Source organism: Tympanuchus pallidicinctus, unplaced genomic scaffold (assembly GCF_026119805.1).
Source record: "Tympanuchus pallidicinctus isolate F22 unplaced genomic scaffold, pur_lepc_1.0 scaffold2, whole genome shotgun sequence".
Classification (NCBI taxonomy): Eukaryota; Metazoa; Chordata; class Aves; order Galliformes; family Phasianidae; genus Tympanuchus; species Tympanuchus pallidicinctus.
Window position 1 is genome coordinate 43667887 of NW_026294721.1, and position 24639 is coordinate 43692525.

The following is a 24639-nucleotide window of genomic DNA, read 5'->3' on the forward strand; positions in this document are numbered from 1 at the left end:
ACACAGTCAATTAAAAAAAAAAAAAAGTAATGCATGCCTTCTTTCCAACCTTACTGACAACAGAGAAGTCACATCTCATTTTTCATTTTTACCTTGATTTAACTTTCCTCCACTGAATCTCACTACTGAACCTGAAGTCTGAGGAAATTGTGGTGCCATTGATCACACTACCCAAATTCTTGGCCATCATTAGTTGCTCTAAACTTTGTGGGGTTCTTTTTGGTTGCTTTAATTGCTTTATTTGCTTTATTTTAGAAAACTTGTAACAACAAAAGTTGTGGAGACAACAGGTAAAGAAGAGGATTCTGAATGCTATCCCTTATCCTCTTTTCAGTGGTAGAAAGTTACCCCATTTTTCTCACACACCCTGTTCTCCAGCTTTATTCCCCTGCCTAGCAAAGCAGATGCTGCTGCAACATAAATAAAGTTACCATTCTGTGATACTGTATTGTTTTCTAATTCTGTACTCAAGGGAGGGAAAAACTAAGTGACAAATTTGATTTTCCACTTGACAAAAATGTATAAAAACTACATAACTTATAGAAGTAGTTCCTATTTATGCTTGGAAAGAAATCTAGGTTAGACTTGCTTAAAGATTTCCTTTAAGTAGACACTAGTTTAATACAAAGCTGTAGCATTAAAGTTCTTCCTCTTCCTTATAACAATTGCCATGACAACACACAAAAATGTACATCTTGAGCTGACAGACCAAGTAACATTGCTTTCTCATTTCAGATATACAGAAGCATATTCCATGCTACCAGCTGTTCAGGTAAGAAAATTTTAAGATGCAGAAAAAGTTAATATTTAACATTTGTTGAGTCAAAATTAGGTTTAACTTATAATATGTCTGAGAAAATCACCAGGATACAATAGATATGATATCATCTCTGTAGAATTACAGATACTAAAAGTCTCATTATTCCTATATTAATTCTATGCATATTGCTTGTGCTTGTATCTCTTTATGTAGAGATGTGATACACCACACCCTAGTGAGCTGTGGAACTAAACTACAAGAATGATGTCAGTCTGCTGCAAAAAAACACCACTGCTTTTCTAAAATAGCATATCTTGACCCTTCACCCAATCAGAAAATAGAAACACAGGGTCCTGAGTGGGGCAGAAAAAACACCTGATAGTTGTAAATCAGGAGTCATTTCACGGACTGATTTATCAAGTTCTGTTGTAAATAGGAACACAGCCATGCAGATTTACATTCTGATGACAGGAAAATCACAGCATGATTTCCCTCTGCAATCTTTCTGCAAATTAATAAATACAAACATTGCCAGAGAGGCACTTCACAACAAAAGTCCTAATTGTCATAATTTTCTTCTAGCTTTTATAATTCTGCAGGAGAACTGAATGAACCAGCCCTGAGGAAAATACTGTCAGGCTGTAAGAAGGTATTTTCAAATCTAATACATGCCAAAGGACATCCTCCCAGCTTTTGGGGGTTGTTCTGTTTGATTTTTTTATTTTTTTTCCCCCCCTCCATCTACTCCAATATACTGCTTGTCAAGACAGCTCCCTTAAAGAATAGTATTAATTTAGGTCATCTTTGACTAAGGTTTGCCACAGCAGTGGAATAGGCTCCCCAGGGAGGTGGTTGAGTCACCGTCTCTGAAGGTGTTTAAAAACTGTTTGGGTATGGTGCTCAGGGACATGATTTAGCAGAGGGTTGTTAAGAGTTAGAGTAGTATGGCTAGTTTGTGGTTGAACCTGATGATCTTTAAGATCTTTTCCAACATGAGCAATTCCATGAATCTATGATTCTAACTACATTCTTTTGTTTTTCCTAAGTGAACTTTTTCAACATCCAAAATCAATTACGCTGACTCCTAGATTGAGACCAATTGAGGTCATAGAATCATAGAATCACCAAGGTTGGAAAAGACCTAAAAGATCACCCAGTCCAACCGTTCACCTATTCCCAATAGCTCCTACTAAACCATGTCCCTCAACACAACATCCAGCCTTTCCTTGAACACCCCCAGGGTTGGTGACTCCACCACCTCCCTGGGCAGGTCAATTTTCAGTTCACTCCCTTAGTTAAGCAGAAGCAAGTTCATGTACTGTCTTCTCTGCAGAAGAACATTTTTCAAGGGGAAAGTATAAACTGAAGAGCAGCAAGTGGCTAAGTAGCTAAATTACCTTTGCAAACTTCCAGGTTGAGTATAGCCTCAGAGAACTGTTTCAGTGGATTCCAGAACAAGAGATGTTGTCATAGTAGAACATAGTCTTAGGCATTCCAGGCGTTTACAATTAAGTATTTGCTTAAATACATACACAGAACCATTTAGATCAATGCCTTTGTACTGAACTTCCCACTTTGCTCCATTATGGAATATATTGACATTGTAATTTAAGGGCAGTACTGACAAACTTTGTTCTGTTTGCAGAGTGTAATAGGATGGTACAAATTCAGACGCAACACAGACCAGGTCATGACATTCCGGGAAAGACTTCTACATAAGAATTTGCAGTCACACCTATCAAACCAAGGCCTTGTATTCCTTCTCTTAACTTCTAGTGTGATGACAGAAAGCTGTTCAACTTATAGGCTAGAACATGCCTTACACCGGCCACAAGAAGGGTAATCAGTTTGTTTTCTAATTTTAACAAAGCTGTTAAATAACCTGATTTGACTCGCTTTTTATTTTTATGGGTGTAATTGAGTTACTATTAGGACTCATTTATTTTAATTACAGCTTTTAGTAGGCTTCATGAAGCTACTGAGACAAGCTGCTAAGTGGCTGGGTTTAACAAGGAAATAACTGCATTAGAGCATGCCTGACATACAAAAGCAGTTTTAAACCACATACAGAACTATTGCTCAAAGTCTAGTCACCTGCGTGTGATATCCAGCAAGAATTATACTGTGCACCTCTGGTTGTGGTGCCCAGTGAGAGGGACATTGAAATACTGAAGCTTAAATGTTAATGTGGCACTTTCTCACACTTATGCTCTTCAAGTCTCTTTCAGAAAGTTCCTCTAGTCGTTACCAACTTGGGTATGGCAGAGCAGCAAGGTTACAGAACAGTGTCTGGTTCCTGTGCATCTTCTCGCTTTGTGAGAGCAGTAAGACAACACAGGTACAATGTAAACCTTACATACTGGTATATGAAGCTTTCCAGTAAGGTTAGCATAGCTGCTTTCTTCAAATTAAGATTTTTTTCTTTTTAAGTACTCAAAGTAAAGTAGTGGTACAGCTACACTCTGCTCACTTCTTGACTTGCCCCTATAGTTTTTTTGCCCTTCACAAAGCACTTCAGAATTAGTTCATCCAAGTATTGGCAGTGAGAACAGTCAAAATAGGCACCTAGCACTGCACCAGCCTACATAAGGTAATCACAGCTGGAAACAAAACTTAAGTCTTGGTGACAAGAGATACACAATGCTATTGCTAGAATTAAAAAATAGTCCAGAACAGTAGCCTAACAAGAGCAATTCATATAGATTTCTTACTTCAAACTAAAGGTCCAGGTCATTTTTTTTTCCCCCTTACAATTTTATGCATCAGCCAGTAGTCAGTACCATCTTCACTAAAGGGGTCTCTTGAAGTTACATAAAATAAGCTTTAGAAGATCTGACTTAAGAATAGCTAATCCTAAAACAAAGCAGTGAAAACCTAGAATGCTTCTTTATTTCATGAAGTTCCTTTCAAATGAGCATCGCTATCCACCGGAATCAATTTTCAGTTAGACCATTTAGTTTTTCCCCACAGGTCAGAATTCTTTTATGAAGATGGATCCTTACAGGAGGTTCACAAGATAAATGAGATGTATGCCACCTTGCAGGAGGAGCTGAAGGTCAGTTGAGTATACCCACAGCATAGATATTTTCAGCAGTACCAAACAGTCAAGCAAAGCATTTAGAATCCTGCAGCAAGTTGGAGGTACAGTGCAAGATCAGAAAGTTCTTTGCTCTACATAACAGCTGCAAATACAAGTTTATCTTTAAACTTTAAAGATCAATCCAAGCATACTGAGAAATTCTTTAAAGAGGATTATTTCTGGAAATTATCATCTCTAGCTCTTTTGGGCAGGTGAGGACAAGTAAAAGACATTGAACCTCACTCAATACAAGGCTGAAGTTCTCATCTCCAAAAACCAACCTCATTACTTCAGCTTTCTAATACTGTTACCAATATCAGAAAGTCAGTAGCTTTACAGGCTTTGCCAAAACTAAAATCTACTTCTGTTAATGCAGCTGATCTCAAGTGATATTTTTCTTTCCAGAAAATATGCTCTGATGTAGAAGTCAGTGAACGATCTGTAGAGAAACTCCTAACAGAGGTGAGCCACTTAAAAGAAGAAATCAACAGAAAAAAGCAACACAAGATCTCTTCAGGTAAGTTATGTCCAATGGTAGCACTGGTAAGACAGCAAAGTTATTTCACTGTTGGAAAAAGAACACTTGTGAACTTGAGGAACCCAGAGCAGTATTGGTGGAAGTACACAAGAGGGTCTGTAACCATTGTTTTTCAGGAGGGAACAAAGATCACCTAGAAGAACCAAAGGAGAATGTTTTGCTTTGTCAGGCACTGAAAACATTTTTCCCCAATTCTGGACTTCAGACATGTATTATTTCCTTCGAAGGAAGGATCTCTAAGAACTGTTGTAAGATTGACCATAATATTAACATCATGGACAAATTGACTCTCATGGTAGAGGAAGGGGACTTCACTGAAGCTGAAACAAAACCAGTAAACAAGCGTAAAGTCAAAGACACCACAACAGGACCAAAATCATTTAAGAAATTAAGATCGCAGCAACTTGACCAAGAATTACACCAAGATGAAGACAACAGCAACCAAGAAACAAAGCTTGCACTGAGTAGCACTGAAACAGACGAGGAAGCATTGGAAAATCCCAAAGATACAAATGAATATTCATACTCCCCCACTTTCTGATCACTTAATGATTTGCCCAGATGTATTTGTACAAAAAGCAATTGCCAGCGTATTAAAGTGACATAAATTACTGCACTAGAGGGATGGAAAGAGCTTACTGAGTTTTTGTAAAGTTACAAGGATGTATTTTTAAATACTCAAATCCTGTTTGGCCCAAGTCAAGCAGAGTCTAAATGACATTCCTTAATTTTGCCTTGCAGAGTCAAGTCTGTATACTCTATCTCAGGGTTTTAAAACTATGCTAGCATTCCAATAATCTCACTTGATGCCTCAGTGATAGAACTTCAAGCTCCTACTGAAGATTTCAGGACCACTCCAACAATGAGCATCTCCTCAGCAGATGTGCAGAACATCAAATCGGATGTGTCTTAGAAATAGCTGTTTATATATAACAAAGTTCTTAATATTTTTACTTATCCTTAGCTATCTGGTACTTAATTGTCTCTTTCTGAAATGGAAGGGAAAAGTGATCTTCAGCAAGACCTCTGGATAAGTTTAGTGGTCTGTATGTCTAGGGGGAAGAACATTAACAATAAATCAGTTCACTCCTTACACTCCCCAAGGGTAAACAGTCTAGAATGATAATCCTCTCAACTCAGTATCTACCCTAAGGGATGCACTCGTATTCTCAGAGAATAACACATGTTGGTCCATAGGGTGGCAGCAAGTTGGTCAGTGACATCTCATTGACCTGCACACCTGCAATTTGGCAGAGAGGGTACCCATTCTACCTCAGAGCTCTTTGGGTTTTTAGCCTCTTCACAGCAGAATTTTGGCTGCCAGGGCAGCAGCTGGTTGTCAAGGGCCACTTGTGTGGTTTAGAGCTTCCTTCAGGGGGTACTTAAGTTTTGTTCATCAGGGCAACAGCACATCCATAGCACACCCCCCTCCCATTGGTAATCAGCAGTTGAACACACAGCTGTCACACAGTGGACTGCTAGGTATGCACACTGACTGCATGGTGGTCCTCTCCTCAGTGAGGATCCCCACAAATCAGATTGAATGCCCAGGAAGAGCAACAGCTGAAAAAGATTTCTCCTGATCACCCACCAGTATTTCTCTTATCACTGTGATCATGGTAACCATGAAAGCTTACTCAACAGGTTACATCTCAGATAAATGCCACTGAACAAGCTTTGAGCCAAAAAACCATTCCAGCTAATCATACCAGTAGAGAATATTAAGCGTGATTTTGTTTTATTTTTATTTCTTTACAGTATGTTATTCTCAATACTTAACATTACAAATCTTGGGGTCTGTAAGAAATGATGGGTTCTTAAACATAACTGGCATAAATCCTGTAAGAAAATAAAATGGAGGGTCTTTTTAAATAAAGGATGAGTGTGACTCACCAAATACTATGAAGTATAACAATACTTACCAAGTATATGAGCTCTTTTTATGGCTTTTGAAATTTCTTTCTGCTTCTTATCACACAAGCCTAAACAAATAAGTTATTTTTAGCTTCCTGGTTTCAATTGTAATTCACTGATCAGTTTAAGGAGGAAGTCTTATTAATGACAAATTGTTCTGGCTTTGTCAAAGCCTTCTTACAAAAAGGCATGCACACTTACATACCTTTTTATGGTTAAGATTAAGTGATTACTTAAAAGATATTTTCATTTCTTGATGAAGGCTACTAATTAACATGAACACTTCGAGATGTGCACAACCAGTAATATCCAGTTCTGTAAACATATCTGTTTAAAGTGAACTAGACTGTAGAATACACCAACATTAAACACTAAGTAGCATTCCACATACCTGTTATATGCCTGCCATAAATGCGGCCAGAGTATGGAGAAACAAACTGGGACAGAAGCTATTAGAAAGCAAAGACAAGAGTGTAAGGGTTGCTTTGTAAAAGCAGCTTTAACTTCTTCATATTTTGACTAGTTTCTTACAGAACTTTCCACATACCCTATCATTTAAGCCACACTACAGTAGAACTAGAACTGAACATTTTATTTAATAGGCCTACAGATTTGAAGTAACTGGTTACATTACTAGATTTATCAGTAAACACTGATACTACTTCAGTTTTTAGATCCTCTAAACATTGGTATTAATCATTCACTTCAGACTTCTGTTCCCAAGCCGTTACATGCTTTATATAAACTTACATTTTCAAGGCACTCACCTGCACATTCTTGTAGTCCACATTTATTCCACATAAGATACATTTTTTAGGAGGCTCTTTATACGGATTCTCCATTTCTATAGGCTGTAATTAGACAACAGCTAAAATGTTTTGTAAGTTTGCAAGAAAATAGTCACCTTGCGCTTGATTTCACATAGATCTTCAGGAAAAAGAATGCCTTCAAACCAAAAGGAGCCCCTTCCTTACAAAGGCAGGTTAAGGAAGTTAGGCTTCTTTAGCATGGAGAAGGTTCTAGGGAGACTCACTACAGCCTTCCAGCACTTGATAGTTGCATACAAACAAGGAGACTGATTTTTTATATGAGCTGAGAGAAGTAGGACAAGTAAAGTGATGTAAAACTAAAGTAGGGGAGATTTAGATTAGCTATAATACAGAAGCTCTTTACTCAAGAGAGCAGTAGGGCCCTGGCACAGGGCCATGATGTCTTATCTCTGGAGGTAGTCAGGACCAGATCAGATGGGATCCTAGGTAGCCTAAGCTGGTGGGGAGTAACCCTGCCCACGGCAAAGGGTTGGGGCTGGGTAGGCTGTGAGGCCCCTTCCAATTGAAACTATTCTGCAGTTCAGAAAAAAAAAAAAAAAAAACAAACCAGTATTTCTTTAAGGTGTGAGCTATTGAAACAGCATGGAAGAGTTACGTTCATGGTAGTAGGCTATACCTTATATAGGCACTCATTAACACTTAGTAGCTGATTTCAGGAACAGTGAGAAGCGATAAACACAGTAACCTATACAGCAACGTAGCTCTCAATCACGAGAGCAGCAGGCACAGCACAAGATGCTATCTTCGTTTTCATTTTTGTTGTTTGACCAGCTCACCCACTGACACTGGACTCCACGTACAGCTGCCAGGAAGCGGCCATGGCACACCTGGCAGTCAGGTGAGGAACCCTTACCAAGTCAGACCCGACCGCCGCTTGCTGGTGCTGAAGACGACAAGGCCTCTCCCGCATCAAGGCTGCGCAACAAAGAGACAACAGCATCAGCGGCAGCTCGATAGGGCAGCCTAAAGACACCGCAGAGACGCACGGCAAAGGGCAACGCGCAGCCCGCTCACCAGGCACCCATCCGCAGCACAGCCTGCCGCCCCGCACCGCCAGCGCCGCCATCTTCACCTCTCCCACCTCCCTCTGCGCGCAACTTCCCCCGCGCCGCTCCGCCAAGCGGAAATACGATCCGCTGGCCAATGGGGCTGCGGCCTGCACTGGTGGGGGCAGGCGATTGGCTGCGCGTCTTACATGTGATACAGTTTGTTTTGCTCTTGTGCCGGAAGCGGCGGTTGGGGCTGGGTGCCTCGTGGCGTTGCCGGCCGTCATGTACGCAGCCCCGGTGCCGCTTTGACGCGTCCCGACTCCCTCCTCATGGCCGAGCCCGCTCTCGCCGTGCGGAGGAGGAGCCGCATCAGCTCCGCTCGCAAACGGAGCCACCCCCCTGCACGGCCCGGGGCCGCCTGCTCGCCGCTGGCTCGCAAGAGACACAGTGCTGGGGGTGAGGGGTCCCCGGCCGAGCCCCCGGTACGGAGGTGGTGGCTGGGACGGGGGAAGCGGGCCGGAGTGAGGCTGTGGTGGCGGGGAGCACTTGAGCAGGGGGTGTGTTCGAGATCAGAAACCTCAGAAAAAGCTGCTCGTTGACTCTGTGCCGCATTTCACTCATTTGCGAATATACCTTCCATTAAAAGTTGAACTGACAAAGTGAAAAGGCAGATTAATTGCTTGATAAATTGCAGAGCAGTTAAATGAATTACACTTTATGCTTCGGTTGCCGAGGTTTTTCCAGCTTGTTACTTTGCAGTGTTAATTCCCTTACTGTTCTGTTTTCACAGTGTAACAACGATAGTGAAGAGGATATGTTTGGCGACTATGACAGCTTCCATGAAAGTGATTCTTTATTGGCTCAAGTTCTTGATGCAGAGCACCAGCACCCCCAGGAAAAAGGTGTGGACATGAAAGCAGCCAGGGAGTTTGCACATGGGAATCTTCAGTCAGAAATGAACCAAAGCAAGCAATGTAATTTGCATGCTACAGAAGATAGTAGTATGCATCAAGTGGATGAACGTTACGGCTTCCAAATGAATGAAAATGATGCTGGAGACACCAATGAAGACCTCAGTGATTCTGTTTTCGATGAATTGCCTTCATCACAACTTTTGTATTTGGAGAAAATGGGTGAGCTTTCTTCTCATTCCCAAAAATCTGCAGGGAAATCCCAAAAATCTACAGAGAAGATGGATGAGTGGAAGAATTCCTCCTTGGACAAAATCCGGAGTCCATCATCGCCATGTCCTGACTCTGGACACAAGAACAGAAGCACAAAACCTTCCACAGGCTCTAGGTCTGATTCATGTAAAAGCGTGAGTCTTAAAGATCATCTGAAAAATGCTATGACTGGAAATGCCAAAGCCCAGACTCCAGTGGTCTCAAAGACCAAGCAGCTTAAAGAAGCTATTTTATCTGAAGAGATTTCTGTTGCTAGGGAAACTATTGAATCATCGTCTTTTGATATAGGCCCGTTTTATGGATTACCCAGTAAAGTTAAACATCTCCTCAGGCAATTTCGGGGCATTGAAACACTTTATGGTAATAGAACTTATGGGTTCTTCAAAGCAAACAATTGTAGTATAAGTATTTTCTGTTTAATCCATTATGGTATAAAGTTACTTGTTTATGGTTGAATTACTGTCCATTACGCAAATTAAATATTGAAATTAAAATATTTTCAAATCTAAAAGTAGGATAATGTAATACTACTTGTTGCATTTAAGGGAAAAGCCTAAGTCGTGTTGGATCTCCAGAGGAGGAAGCATAAGAAAGTTAAGGTAATAATAATAAGCTATATCAGAAGAGAATTGTTTTTCAGCAGTGTGGAGGAGGAGGATGTGGCTTACAGGAATACTTTCTTCTGTGAGATCTGAGAAAATGGTAAGACTTGTAGCACTTAACTGAAGAAAACTCTTGAATGCTGAATTGATGAGTTTTATACAGCATAGGCAAAGAGTCTTGTGGGGGACGAGCATATCCTTAAAAGGATTGGCAATAATTCTTTTTTAATTTTGCAGAATGGCAGCATGATTGCTTAACATTAAAATCTCTACAGCAGAGGAAGAATTTGATTTACTCGTTACCAACCAGTGGTGGAAAAACACTTGTTGCTGAAATTTTAATTCTCCAAGAATTACTCTGCAGGCAGAAGGATGTTCTGATGATCCTGCCCTATGTTGCCATTGTCCAAGAAAAGGTCTGGAAAGTTCCTGGTATTGTGCATCTTCTGCAATGTGCCTTGTTACATGACTGGGTTTAGCAGTAGCATTAGGTAACTGTGTTTTTCATAAAAACATTTTGGGAAATGAGTTGCTTTGCCTTTCAGCGCTGCTCTAAGATTCAATTTTATTCTAGTAAAATATTGTGGTTATCACTTCAATATGCTGAGTTATAAGAAATTCTTGAAATGACAGCCTTCTGCAGCGTCACCCGTATTTTTGTTCTTATATCAGTGCCTTTTGCTGTCATCCCTTCTGGCAAAGTACCAATGTAATAAAAACATATGCTACTCTGACTAAATCCAAATAAAGTTAGAGAACAGTTTGATAAAGTTTGTGAATGCTTTTGCTTTTCAACTGGGGAACGTATTCATTATGCAATTGATTTAGATACGGGTAGGTTACATGCGTGATTGAGTAATTGAGACAGGTCTGAAATTCAGAATGAGCACAAGTTTGTTTTCCAGCTGACATTGCTTTTTTTTTTTTTTTTTTTTTTTAACAGGTTTGGGGTTTATCAAGCTTTGGGATAGAATTAGGTTTCCTGGTTGAAGAATACGCAGGAAGTAAGGGAAGATTTCCACCCATCAAGAGAAGAATAAAAAAGTCACTTTATATCGCTACCATAGAAAAAGGACATGCTCTTGTGAATTCTTTAATTGAAACAGATAGAATCAGTGACCTCGGTTTAGTTGTAGTAGATGAGGTAGGTCACCAGATTTTCCCATAAATAGCTTTAGTTTATTTCATTGGTTTAGTTTCCAAGGCTTACCATGTCACAAGTAGTATAACTTCATTACTTCATTGGTACTTTGGGATCAGGAAACTGATCTGTAACCAATGCCTGTTATGATTAATGTTATTTTTATTCATCAACTGAAGTATTCTTTGTCACAGAGACTGCGTTAACAGATCTATTGTGTTAGTGGTTAATTGTAAATTAACTGTTTCTTAGCTTGGCTCTACAAAGTAACAAAAATTAAAAAGTGATACTGAGTTGCATAGAACATGTTTTTGCATATGCATGTTGCGTGCCTGAATTTGGTATCCTGGCATCTGAATGCTGGTATACTGCAGGGAAAATGAAGTCACATTTCACTGAGAATTACCTGTTACTCTGCTTTTTAATAATGTGACTGAGTTGTACTGCTAAAGGTTCACTGTGGGATTGAATCACATGTGTAATATGTGAAATCACATGTTCAACTCCTGGAATGCTCCAGGCTGGCCTTAGTTAAACACAACTTCTCTAAATGTGAAGAGGCTTAATAAATAAGTTGGGCTTTTTCTGGTAGCACCTGCCTGCTAAGGAAAGATTTGTTTAGGATCCCTAACAAGTGTTTCTTAAAAATAAGTTGAACAGGGTAAGTTTAGGTTGCTTCATCTCCATGCTAATTCTGTACTTGCAAGAGATCCTATTTCCATGACACTTGTGATCTAATTAAATGCAATGCAAATTTTAGCTGCTTGTACTCTTAGATCTTTTGTCCTGCAGTTCTTAAATACATATTAATTAAGTCAATACTTAGAGAAGAAGCTTAGCACGTCAGTTTACCAAGTAGATCTCTAGACAGAGTCTTGACAGACACTCAACTCAGAATTACTTAGAAATAAACGGTTGTATTTCTGGGAACATTTGTAACCCAGTAGTAACTCTTGGTTGCTTTCTCTTCTGGTCTGCAGTTGCATATGATTGGTGAGGGAAGTCGTGGAGCAACACTAGAAATGACTCTTGCAAAAATACTTCATGCTAGTAGTAAGTCAGTCTCTAAATTATCGTTCTATGATCTCCTGTAGAGAGAGATCACCTTTTTGCTTTCTAGATCTGTGCTGCCTTGGCTGCTTTTGGAAAATGTGTTGATTGCTTGGGTTGTTTAACCTCATAAGGATGGGCTGAGTGTTCTTGAAGATTTCTTGATATTTTTCTGAGCAATTCTGTGCATTGTCAAACATCTTTCATTTCTTCATAGGAGCCCCTTAGCCACTGCAATTAAACATCTCCACAGAGAAGACTTCCTTTCTTATGTTTACATCTCAGGCAATATTTCTTAGCTACATCCCCATGAAAACTGCTGATTTGGCACTTAAAAGTAAATGCTAATAATGGATAAGCAGGCCTTTGAGTTAAGTATTGAGCAAAGCATTTAAAATGGTGACCGTGGAAATAAATTCTGTAAAACTTGTTTTTACAGCAAACACACACATTGTTGGAATGAGTGCAACTTTAAATAATGTTGAAGACCTGCAGAAGTTCCTGCAAGCAGAGTACTATACTAAAAATTTCAGACCGGTATGTACACAAAATATTGTAAAACAGTCAATATTGCTGCTGGCTTTAAAATTATAGCAGCCCTGTTCAGACTTTTAACATGGGCCACGTGTTTACTTTCACAATGTTTTAAAAATCAAAGCAGTATGCATGGTAAGACTTGTAATGGTACTAACAAACTTCTTTCATGATTTGCCACACAGTGTATTGTGTACGTACATATACTTACATATATGAAATAGTGATAAATCATTATTGTTTATGTAATGCATGTGGAATCTGAGCTGGTGGTCTTCAATCATGAGAACTGTTTATGAACAGTGATGCATATTCTTAGCTAATTAGGCACTTATTTTGCCAGAGCAGATAATTAGATCTGTTTTTAAAGACTGCATGCATGTATTTAAGGGAAGCATGATGGTTACTAAAAAAACAGCTACATATTATTAATGGCTTCATCTTGGTAATTTGACTATTATTTCTGTTTCTGGCTTAAATCAATCTAGGTAGAGTTAAAGGAATACATAAAGATAAGAGATACAATTTATGAAGTTGACAGCAAAGCAGAAAATGGCTTTACTTTTTCACGTCTCCTTAATTTTAAGGTAAGATGTAAGTTTCTTTGAACTATGATTATTAAACATCATTATTTGTTGATGTCTGCAGTGCTTTCACAGAAGAAATAACATAGTTGACTTGTAATGCATATAACAAAGACAATAGCAAACTTAAGAAGAGGAAAAAGGTCCTTTAAATATCAGATATTTAACTCTATTTTAACATTTGTACTGCTCTTAGTAGAAAGTGGGGTTGGTCTGTTTTCTTTTCAGTATTCTCCCATGGGTAGTAAAGGGCTTGAAAATTCCATAGAACTAACTGCTGCAAGTCTTTGGGTAGATTTTCTCAGCTGTTTATCACTTTTAAGTAACAGAACATACGTTCTCACTTTTAAATAACAGAACATATGTTCATTGTTATAAGCTTATTACAGTCTTATTTGGATTCACTTCAATGTTAAGATTGGTGGCAGTACACCGTCATCCACTTGCACAAGCAGCATTGCTACTGTAACACTACAGGTAAAGATATTAAGGAGGAGGAAGAAGAGTGTTGATTTTTATATGGATATTCTGAGCTGAATCTTTTGGTAAACTGTAAAGTGCTTGGTTGGGAGAAGTTCATCCTACAAATTCTTGTTTAAGTCACCTTAAAACAAATGGAGAATGCCCTAGGGAAGGCAGAGAACATGTACTGAGTACTTGCTGAGTTTAAGAATTAAATTATATGTTTGAAAAATAATGTTTGTCAATCTGTTGATAGTATTCCAGTAGCCTGGAGAAAGCAGATCCCGACCACATCGTTGCACTGGTTACTGAAGTTATTCCAAAATATTCCTGCCTAATCTTTTGTCCCACTAAAAAGAACTGTGAAAACGTGGCTACAATGGTTTGCAAGTATCTGAACAAGTATGTTTTACCTCATGTTTTTTTTATTATATATGAAATTATTGGCTAGAACTCGGGGTTTATCTTAACTAGTTTGGAAGTGGCTTTTTCTGGGTGATGAGGTGTACTTTGAATATACAGAATTACATGAAGCTATTAACTGGATGTATTATAGAAAATTAGAATCATAGAATCATAGAATCACCAAGGTTGGAAAAGACCTAAAAGATCATCCAGTCCAACCGTTCACCTATTCCCAATAGCTCCTACTAAACCATGTCCCTCAATACAACATCCAGTCTTTCCTTGAACACCCCCAGGGTCGGTGACTCCACCACCTCCCTGGGCAGTCCGTTCCAGTGCCTGACCACCCTTTCTGAAAAGTAATACTTCCTCATGTCCAGCCTGAATCTCCCCTGCCGTAGCTTGAAGCCATTCCCCCTGGTCCTATCACTAATGACACGAGAGAAGAGGCCGACCCCCAGCTCACTACAGCCTCCCTTCAGGAAGTTATAGAGAGCAATGAGGTCTCCCCTGAGCCTCCTCTTCTCCAGGCTGAACATTCCCAGCTCCTTCAGCCTCTCCTCATAAGCCCTGTGTTCCAGACCCCTCACCAGCTTTGTCGCCCTCCTTTGAGGGCTTATTAGTAAACTGTTTTACAAGCTTTTTTCAGCAGATTTTACAAATAGAGGACAAATAAATTTAAAAAACATAGTAAGAGAAGGGTATACAAAAAAAAAAAAAAAAAAAAGAAAAACCACTTAATCTTATTGGCACTTATTTCCACAAGCTACTTAAGGCATTTTCTCTATAGCCCTGTATTTGGTCATGTATGTCATTAGTTGACTATGGAAGTACCAAGTATTCTCTCCTTAGAGGATGTAAACACTAAACTAGGCTTCACATATAAAAGAAGTTGAGATTTGTTTGACTGGATAAAAGTCTGATTTAATATAATTATAGTCTAGTTTAAATAGCATGTAGGAAGAAATTACATTGATTGTTCAAATTCCCAATCTCAGAACCAATTTTAGTGTCTATAAACTTTGCTATTAGCTGATATTGACCTTCTCTCTTGTCTTCAATGCGCCTGATACACACCTAATCAATATCTGATGCCTTCTGTACCCATGCTTCCAAACAAGAACAAAAAAAAAAAAAATAATCAGTTGTGGGTGACTTCAGTCTTTACCTGTGTATTACTGTTTTGAAGTTATCAGAAACAAATCCTTATCCAAATCTTTATCACATATTTAGTTACAGGAACAGATAATGGAGAGAAATGTAGAAGATGTCTGCCTTAATTTTTTAAAGTGATTATTAATTGATCAAAGTCTGAAGAAATGTTTTTTGTTCTCAAAGAGAATTCAGAGCTCACAGGGAGAAAGAGAAACAGGACCTAATTAAGAACCTAAAGGACATTGGAAATGGAAGCATCTGTCCTGTTCTGAGGCAAACAATTCCTTTTGGTGTTGCCTATCACCATAGTGGCCTGACAAATGATGAAAGAAAGAGTATAGAAGAAGCATATTCTAAGGGTGTCCTGTGTCTTCTTGCTTGCACAGCTACATTAGCTGCTGGTGTTAACCTGCCAGCAAGAAGGTAAGTTAACCAAAAATATTACATTGTTTCATTCTTGCATTGTAAATAATAATAAACCTTAAATGGAAATATCAGAACTCTAAATATCTTTCAGCTGTTACTTGGAAATTTCAGGAGGAAGTAATTTAACACAGTGAGCTTAGGACAGATGATAACTTTGCAGTTTTAATTCTAGGAAAAACATGTCAGTTACAAGTCTCTCAGAATGCACAGTTGAGGAACATTTTCCTGAACAGATGAAGGAATTTCTACTATATTGAGAAATTTCTTCAGTGTTCAGTAATAACGAGCAAGCGATGATGCTTTTTAAATGCTTTTACAAGAATGTTTAAATCCAAAAATTGTTTTATAAGGAGAAGATGTTTAAACATTTTACCAGAATAATGTGCTAGCACTCATTACACAGGTATTGATAGTACAGTTTGCCCCAGTCTTCAAGACCAGACTGTTTGCTTAGAATCCAGTTTTGTGTGTCTGTGTTTGAGTAACACATCTGAGGAGAGAGAACTTTATTTTCCTAACAGAGAAATGTGGTCTGTTTTTAGCATTACTGACTTAGTGTCAACATTGTTTGTGTTTGACTAATACAAAGGCTCTGCAGCAATTAAAATGGATTATGATTTAGACTTCAAGGTGTTAGATGTTTCCAAAAGTGTTCAACAAAACAAGTACAATGTTGCTTATCTAAGTTGCAAAGCATGAAGCATACCTAGAGAATGCATTTTTATGATATTGCAACTACAGTAATTTTAATATTAAGCACAACTTACCAATGATTTCTTTTTACAGGGTGATTTTAAGAGCCCCTTATGTTGCTAGTGAGTTCCTGAAGAAGAATCAATATAAACAAATGATTGGCAGAGCTGGTCGAGCTGGTATTGACAGTGCTGGTGAAAGTATTCTCATAGTGCAGGAAAAAGACAAACCTTTGGTAACTTTTATGAAGCTGTTGGTGATTTGAGTCATTGGATTAAGTTGGTGAGATAAAGAAGAGTAGATGAGGTCATTAGCCTGATCTCTGTAGAATTTGTTTGAGGTAACTGACTTACAAAATACCAGTTAATTGCTTTAGTCATACATGGATTGTTTTCAGGCATTAGCTATAAATGCTTGATGTTTACAGATACTTGTGATTCTGCTTAGAAACAAAGTGTCAGTACTTCAGAACAGCTTAAAACTATTCCCTAAATATTTTTCTGTACCAATATATTTCTTGGGACCTTTTAGGTTCGGGATTTAATAACCAGTCCTTTGGAGAATTGTTACAGCAATCTTCTGCCAGAGTTCACCAAGGGAATGCAGTACCTGTTGCTATCATTGGTTGGATTGAAGGTATTAGTTAAGTATTATGAGCAGTTAAAGTGTTTGGGGGATGCAAATATACTGTATTACTTGATTCTGTAGGAAAACCAGATATTTTTAACAGTTGAACTTAGCTAAGTTCAGCACAGCTTCCCTTCAAATAGGAAGTGAAAAACTGAATAATATTTTCCTCACTTAAAAAGCAATGACATAACATGATGCTTTTCTAGCGTGGACAAGACCAAAATTATGTCTACGTTCTCCAGTGTCTTAGTACTTCATTTTCTGATGCTAGATTCTACCAATAAAAACTAGCAACAGTCTAAACAAATGAACATAATAGAACAGCCAGGATAATAAAGAAATGGACATGCTGTCCCATCAGATCAGTGATCAGCTGTCTATTCTATTTGTCACTTAGCTCTCTATAAACAACTTAAATGATAGTCTGAGTAACTGTTTTGAATAGCATGCACTTTTTTGTGTGATGACATTTAAACATCTAATTGCTTCCAAATCTTATGCAGATTGCAGTTACCCAAGAGGAAGTGTACAGTTTTATGTGCCATACATTGCTGGGTGTCCAGCAGCAGCTGCTGTTGAAAGAGAAGAGCCTCTCAGAGATTGTTAGAGATGAACTAGAAAATCTAATAGAAAAGGGGCTCTTAAAAGGAAAAATAATGGAAAAGGATCAAAATTCCAAAAGTACACTAACAATCACACTGTTGGGTAAAGCTACATATAAAGGTAAGATTAATCTTATTCTTCAACAAGCCCTTTCATCTCAGCCTTACCTTCATTTAATGTGGCTTGCTTCTCTTTGAAAAGGCAATTAAAAAAAAGAAAGCTTGCCCAGTGCTAGTTTAGTTACTAAATAATGTGTTGGACTGAAATTAAGAACGAGTAAGCATTGTGTGACTGAACGTCACAGGTATGAATCTTAACAACATGAATCACAAGATGACTCAAAATAGAACTGTATTAAAATTAATGACTTAATTTGGTGTTTGTAATGAAAATTATTCACAATCTCTACAAGTAGGCTAAAAAATAATGTTACTCACAATGCCTATTAAGAGACTAATGGGGAAAGGAAGTAATATTACATGTGGTCCAAATCTAATGTAAAAAGTATACCAGTGTATGGTCAGTAAGTATACAGAGGTTAGGCTTGATAAGATGTAGGATCAATAAGTATAAGCCTAACATCAATAAGATGTCAGGCTTAGCAAGATTATCACAGTGGAAAGATATCAAAATAAATGAAAATGCTCACCAGTGTTGTAGGCTCACAGTAAACTCCTCAAGGAGCGACCTCCAGACACATCCTTCCTCAGTAGCAGTCAGTCCTTAAGAGGGGTCTAAGAGAGGTGGAGCCAGGCTGCATCCCCTCCTGGTAGCACAAGTGAATTGCCTTCACCTGTGCTCCTGCAGCTGACTCATTGCTTGTCTCAGGTGGTCAAGCAGAGGTTCAGGCCATGATCAAAAGTTCCCATACAACCAGAAAGTACAATTTTTTTTCATCTCATAGCATAAAGATGTAGGACAAGGAAAGCACTTGTATTTTACAGGCTGAAGCCATCTCTCAGTTTCATACAAGAGTTTCTTCAAAAGAAGATAATTCAAACGTTCCAGAAGCACACAAAATGCATGTGGAAACCAGTGCTCGCAGACTTTTTGCAGTTCCTTTTTGCCAATAATGATAGATAACAATGATTATTTGGGCTACGCTTTCCTCTTGGATTAAGATTGCACTACCAACAAACTTTCCTGGAAAAAATAAAATGATGACTTCATGTGAGAATCTGTTGCACTAAACTCTGTATGCCTACCTAAAATTGCTGTGCATTGTCTGCTTATTTTAGGCTCTATAGATGTGTCGTACTGTGATCTTCTTTACAAAGAACTGAGGAAAGGCTTGGAAGGGCTGGTTCTTGAGAGCAGTCTTCATCTTCTCTATTTAGCTACTCCATATGACATGGTTTCCAACTGCAGCCCAGATTGGATGATATACTTGAGGCAGGTGAGATCTGCATTTCAATGTTTGATTGGGGCATATACTAATGCTGCTTAGTGGATTGAGTGTGTTTATACATACAGAACATAACTAGTACAATAATGCTTTGATGAAAAGGTAAAGATGTTAATGTTTTCAATCATAGGGCAGAAGTGCTTTTCTTTACCTCAAGAACTTAATTTGTGTTGTGCACTGATATTTTGTCCTCTTACTGAGAAACAGCAGCACAACGGCACTAAAGTCTGTATAACCGGGTTTGTACTCAACAGTTTGACAGGTAAAGAAGCTGCAGATCTGACTGCAGAGAAGTCAGCCTAGTATTCAAATATTAGATACAGATATTTAAAAGCACAGTTTTCAGTAGCAGACTTCTGGTTTCAACAACATATTTCATAAGAAATAGTTGTCTGAATTTTGTATGAAATTATCCTGAAGAGTTGTTCTGCAAGCTCAAGCATGGAGTACAGGAAAAAAAAATTGTTTGTTGGTCATGGAGCTTCTTATTTTTGAAATATTTGCTGAAACTGAACCAGATCTGTTTTTTATATAACTCCATACTAGCATTAATCACTATCTGACAGGGAAGAACTTAAATTCCAGATGTGTTTAAGTAAATAACAAGACTTGGAAGAAAATACTAGAGCACGTAGAAAAGCTACTGGTAGTTTGTGGTTTTTAATTAATTCATCTTGAATTTTATATAGATAACTGTCATTACCAGACAAGGTGAGAAATGTGATGCTGTGTGCACCTTAATAATTAAGCTGTGTATGCATTTAAAAAAAAAACACACCCTTTCTACACATATACAGATGTATTCAGCTGCTAAACTTCTGGTGTATGTGGCTTTAAACCAGTTGAGTTAAAGGTGAAAAAGTATGTTAGTTTCTTATTTGTGGAGGAGCAGGGAAAGCAAAATTAGCTATTTGCCTGCAGGTGGTGTGTGTATTAAACAAATGTGATGTGAATTACTTTTTAGAGTTAAATATACATTGTCTAGAGCTATTATGATTTGTAACATTTAATTTCTAATTAATTGTAATGAAGAAATGATTTTGACTGTAATCAATCTTCCTTTAGTTCAACCAGCTGAGTTCAGCAGAGCAAAAAGTAGCAGATATGGTAGGAGTACCTGAGAGTTTTATTGCAAAAAAGGCTTCTGGTCAAGCCATCAGAAAGGTAGGCTGGAGATTTCTTACACCTAAGACAACAGTGTAGTCTTGTAATTCAACTGTTTAAAAATGCTGGATAACTTTCCTGAAAGTATTTAATTATTACTCTTCTTTTACTCATTAACTTTCTTATGTTTTTCATAATGTTTAATGTATTAGGGTCTAACATATTAGATTATATTAGAGATGTGAAGGAACAGGGACGTAAAGACTTAATCCTTGAAGAATGAGCAGAAAATTGTGAATTTCATAGGGGGTAGTGAGTTCTAACTTGTTTTATTCCTAGAATGTGGACACTGCTGTTGTGAACAGGCTGTACCTGTCATTTGTCCTGTATGCCCTACTGAAAGAGACCAACATATGGAGCGTCTCAGAGAAATTCAACATGTCCCGAGGTTACGTGCAGAATCTCCTTACATCTGCTGCCTCATTTGCTTCTTGTGTTCTGCATTTCTGTGAGGTAGTGTACTAAATATCTCCTAGTATCTTCTCTTGATTGGCTTTGCAAAACTTGAAGTCTTCTTCTGTTATGTTAAATTCAATGCATACATTGCATTTCACCTCTCCTGTGCGTAACTATACATTGTCAAGAAAAGAATGCCAGTACAAAGCATATTTCTTGTGTTAACAGTAAGCTTGATGGACAGAGAATACAAGAATACCTACTTTAGAGGTCACTGATCAGTATCATTAAGTGCAGTTGATGGAAAATTATGAGCTTACCTTTGTGAGATGAGGCCTTCTGGTGATGGAATGTCACTGTGAGAAAAGAGCTGTCTTGGTTGTTTCTTAACCATTCCAGATTTAGTTGAGGAGCGCCAGATGCAACTCTGCAACAAGCTGTAAGAATAGCAAGAAGAGTTTTCCTACTGTCTTTTTTACTGCCTTTTACTTTGACTTCTAATTGTCCTTGTCTCTGCAGGAACTGGAGGAATTTTGGGTTTATAAAGCCCTGCTGACAGAACTTACCAAGCGCTTGACATACTGTGTTAAGACAGAGCTCATTCCACTGATGGAGGTAGCAGGGGTTCTAGAGGTAAGTAAACCTATCTTCAACAATTGGACAAAGGCAAACTTTTGTGCTAAGTGTTATTATCACTAAAGTATCTCTGGAAGACCAAGCTAGATTTTATTCCAAATCTGGCATCGTAGGAATACCTCGCAACAGTCTGTTATGTCAGGGACTGTTGGGGGAATGCGAGCTGGAGCCAGTCATATTCTCCTTCCAGTTGCTGCTGCAGCAATAGTGAAGGCACTGCATTTGCATACCAATTTAGAGCTTTGTGCTCAACTGTAAAACACAGCCCAGGTCAAGTTTATTTTGAGATTAAGTTAGAAGATTATCACAGAACTACGGGAAGTTAAACAGGGAACATAAGCTTCTAGTATCACTAATGGTGGTGCATGTATTTCAAATGAGAGATGTGACTAGTTTCTGAGGGCTCCTATTCAAGCATTAAGATACTGTGGGAACTGAGTGCAGGATTGTGAGTGAACCTCCTTTGAAAAGGATGTGTCTTTTCTATTCCAGCATACTGTAGAAATCACGTTGTCAGCAGATAGGTGGCAGTGAGTTTTTACACTGAAAAGTTAAAGCTATGGAGACTTACACCTTGATGCATTTTGTATGAAATGGCCTGAATTTGGTATAAAGGGAGAAGAAAGGTCTTCATTCCATGGCTTGTAGCCTTTAAGGGCAAGAAGAGTCTGAACAGCATGATTCTACTGAAGTTACAGATTGTTCTTGAAATACATTGCTCTCATCAAGGTGCTTTTAAACAATAATTAAAACCATTAAAATCATACCGACAGCTGGTACTTCTAGCAGATACTGACATCTTGAACAGGCACGATTTACATAGTTTTGTGTGTAGGAAACTGATAGAATCAATATTTGGCTTACCATAGTAGAAGAGAAAACGTCCTTAGAATTTTGAGTTGCTAAAGAGCAAACTATGATTTCTCTGTTAGTTATTAGCAAGGGCAGGATCTGAGCTATCAGTCATATTGTGCATACAGCTACAGAACAGTACAGAAGAGGTCTGCTGGCATTTAATGGTTTTTTTTTTTTGTGAATTATGACACTTCACATCACTAAGTACTCATGTGTTGTTTGTAAGCTTTTCTGTTGGATACTTGTACTATGTGTATACATGCCATCAGATTAGATTTCCTATTCCTTGGTGCCTTAACAATAGGAGAAAAAAAAGTGTGATTGACCAAATACATGATGGTAGTTGTATGATCAGTAAGCATACAGATGTTATATAGTATATAGAGAAGCTAAGCTGTTAAGATTATCACAATGGGAAAGACAATTAGAGATAAGTGAAAAGTACTCACCAGTATTGTAGACTCACAAGAAACTCCACAGAGAGCAACCTCCAGAAGAGATCCTTCCTCAGTGGCAGGCAGCCCTTAAATGGTGCCACCCCTTCCGGTCACACAGCTGAATTGCCTTCACCTGTGCTGTGGCAGCTGACTGAGTGCTTGCCTCAGGTGATCAGTCAGAGGTTCAGGCTGTGGTTCAGCAGTTCCCATACAGCAGTGTACCACTTTTCCATCTGATAGGAATTATTACTCAGGCAGTTAGAGCTTTGGCGTTACCAAATGCTTTAAAAACCAGCCTAGAAATGCATTTGACTTAAACTTTGTATACAAGTTCAATCACTGTAAGTTTTGCAAAAGAAACATCTCCAAAAAGACTGTATACAGTAATTACTGTTGGGCTGCATTGCATTCTTATACCACAACAGGACCAAGCCTCGTAAAGAGAAGCAGGCCACACGTACTCCCATGCTGATTTCAGCTGTCAAATTCCAGAGAATCTCTCCTGTCCTTGTGAGCTAACAGCCATGACTTGGTGTAAAACTAGAGGAAAAGATACAATTGAGTAAAGCAAAAAAAATATTAATAAGCTCTAAGCTGCAAAGTGCAGTCTTATCTGGAGTGCTATGGAAGCTCATGAGGTGGTATTAAAAGTTGCAGAAAAATAGGGGCAACACTTTTCAGGCACAACAAGCTCTCATTTCATTTATATCTTCTAAAGAAGATAAGGCAGTGATTTGTGTCAGTGACAGCAAATGCAGAAAACGTGACAAAAGAGAAATGAGGGTGGCAGACACAGTACTGTGCAGGTGCAGAGGAAGTAATGATGCCTGGTTTACTTAGAACTGTGTAAGGTTTTTCAGGTTTAAGTCAGTACCTCTGAATTGCTAGTGCCAGTTCGTATGAGGCTTGCTGTTCTTGGAAAGGTGAATCCAAGGGAACCTGGATCACTATTAAAAAAATATATATAAATGTCTGAGGTGGATTGAGGATTCTTATTGCCTCTTAAAATAACCTGACACAACTTCTGTCTTACAGGCACGAGCTAAACAGCTCTATAATGCAGGGTACAAAACTTTAGCACACTTAGCTAATGCAAACCCAGAAACTCTGGTGAAGACGATCGAGCATTTGTCACGACGTCAAGCCAAACAAATGGTTTCATCTGCAAAGGTAAGCAAGTATGTTAAAAGAAACTACTTGAGGAATTCAAAGTTTCAAAAATGAATATTTGAATAACATTAAAAGAAAGTGGAAGATTCAGTTTAGAAATAAAGGCATTTGTGAATATTTGCAGTGGCAACAGTAATCAGTATTAATCTAGTGAGTTCATTTTCTTAACCACATTATTTATCTAAGATGATTACAGTGGGGGTGAATTCAGCGACTACAGCCCATGATGCACTTAAATGATTGGCAAATAGAAACTACTTAAACCAATTCTTTTTCTGTGGGGGGGGTCGTAAAGAGTTCTCTTCATTAGAGAAACAAAGACCAGAAATGTTCTGGTAGCTTATCTGGAACAGTGAACAGTACAAGGTCTTGGCATAATACATAAGAAGATATTAGATCTTGGAGTGCTGCAGTCCTGTGAGCATTGTTTCAATTCATTTTTCAAGACCAGATACAAACCTGGAAAGGAACACTAATGTTTAATCCTAACAGTATCGCAAATGATTGTCTTAATTTTCTAATTGTTTGATTGCTATTACAGATGCTGCTGACTGAAAAAGCTGAAGCTTTACAAGAAGAAGTAGAGGAACTCCTAAAGGTGCCTACGGATATCCCATAAACCTACTGACCGGCTCAGTCATGAAAAAAATAATAATGAATTGAAGTATTTGGGCATGTCTTAGGTTTTAACTTTGTCCTATGTATACATGCTGTAAATATAATAAATATTTATTATCTTTTATATACATCATATTTGTGTGAATTTTGAATTGAAAGTATTTCTTGGAAACTTTTCTTTATTTGAAAATTTTGATAATGAATCTCTTCTGCACAGACCAGAATCAAAAGATGTGCTATTAAATAGCTCCCATCTTTATACGTAGCTCTAGGAATGCTTTGGGGGCTGGACTTAGGTGGTGGTGTGTACTTATGTACATAGAACTATGGCTCATAGCTGGCTTAAAAAGCACAGTAAAAAGTGACGTGGTAGCATCAT

At 38.3% G+C, this 24639-nt stretch overlaps 3 protein-coding genes and 1 long non-coding RNA gene across 8 annotated transcripts in view; 2 read left to right on the plus strand and 2 right to left on the minus strand.

Moving 5' to 3' along the window:
• Positions 1 to 5008, plus strand: part of ABRAXAS1 (abraxas 1, BRCA1 A complex subunit) — a 6322-nt gene extending 1314 nt beyond the window's left edge. The window contains exons 3-9 of one of the 2 annotated variants that reach the window (XM_052682869.1): positions 736 to 772; positions 1343 to 1409; positions 2406 to 2599; positions 2979 to 3098; positions 3731 to 3815; positions 4245 to 4356; positions 4494 to 5008. In XM_052682869.1, coding sequence (XP_052538829.1) covers positions 736 to 772; positions 1343 to 1409; positions 2406 to 2599; positions 2979 to 3098; positions 3731 to 3815; positions 4245 to 4356; positions 4494 to 4918 — 1040 coding nt within the window. In that variant the 3' untranslated portion in view covers positions 4919 to 5008. Of the gene's footprint in view, positions 1 to 729; positions 773 to 1342; positions 1410 to 2405; positions 2600 to 2978; positions 3099 to 3730; positions 3816 to 4244; positions 4357 to 4493 lie in introns of those variants that run through there. The other variant, XM_052682870.1, reaches the window with a different exon arrangement.
• A 1090-nt stretch (positions 5009 to 6098) lies between these two features.
• MRPS18C (mitochondrial ribosomal protein S18C) lies at positions 6099 to 8409 on the minus strand. The gene is made up of 6 exons (XM_052682889.1): positions 8136 to 8409; positions 7975 to 8036; positions 7059 to 7142; positions 6683 to 6740; positions 6300 to 6359; positions 6099 to 6216 (listed from the first exon to the last, which is right to left on the minus strand). The coding sequence occupies exons 1-6, from the start codon at positions 8392 to 8394 to the stop codon at positions 6146 to 6148; spliced, it is 594 nt and encodes a 197-aa protein (XP_052538849.1). The 5' UTR covers positions 8395 to 8409; the 3' UTR covers positions 6099 to 6145.
• A 30-nt stretch (positions 8410 to 8439) lies between these two features.
• HELQ (helicase, POLQ like) lies at positions 8440 to 24377 on the plus strand. 3 transcript variants are annotated; one of them, XM_052682857.1, is made up of 18 exons: positions 8440 to 8592; positions 8901 to 9654; positions 10134 to 10312; positions 10840 to 11040; positions 12018 to 12090; positions 12527 to 12624; positions 13110 to 13208; positions 13924 to 14069; positions 15411 to 15650; positions 16440 to 16581; positions 16878 to 16982; positions 17480 to 17699; positions 18818 to 18975; positions 20050 to 20148; positions 20428 to 20601; positions 21064 to 21177; positions 23508 to 23642; positions 24184 to 24377. In XM_052682857.1, the coding sequence occupies exons 1-18, from the start codon at positions 8440 to 8442 to the stop codon at positions 24259 to 24261; spliced, it is 3168 nt and encodes a 1055-aa protein (XP_052538817.1). In that variant the 3' UTR covers positions 24262 to 24377. The 3 variants fall into 3 exon arrangements, with proteins under 3 accessions (XP_052538817.1, XP_052538818.1, XP_052538819.1); XM_052682858.1 differs by lacking the exons at positions 8440 to 8592; positions 8901 to 9654 and adding an exon at positions 9764 to 9893; XM_052682859.1 differs by lacking the exons at positions 8440 to 8592; positions 8901 to 9654; positions 10134 to 10312; positions 10840 to 11040 and adding an exon at positions 11088 to 11698.
• On the minus strand, positions 9180 to 23596 carry LOC128080538 (uncharacterized). Of its 2 annotated transcripts, none has more exons than XR_008206725.1 (4): positions 20865 to 21068; positions 18229 to 18722; positions 16421 to 16476; positions 9180 to 9270 (listed from the first exon to the last, which is right to left on the minus strand). It is a non-coding gene; the product is annotated as an uncharacterized LOC128080538 (long non-coding RNA). The 2 variants fall into 2 exon arrangements; XR_008206724.1 differs by lacking the exon at positions 9180 to 9270 and adding an exon at positions 22485 to 23596 and having other exon boundaries at positions 15591 to 16476; positions 20865 to 20981.
• Positions 24378 to 24639: the final 262 nt, after the last annotated feature.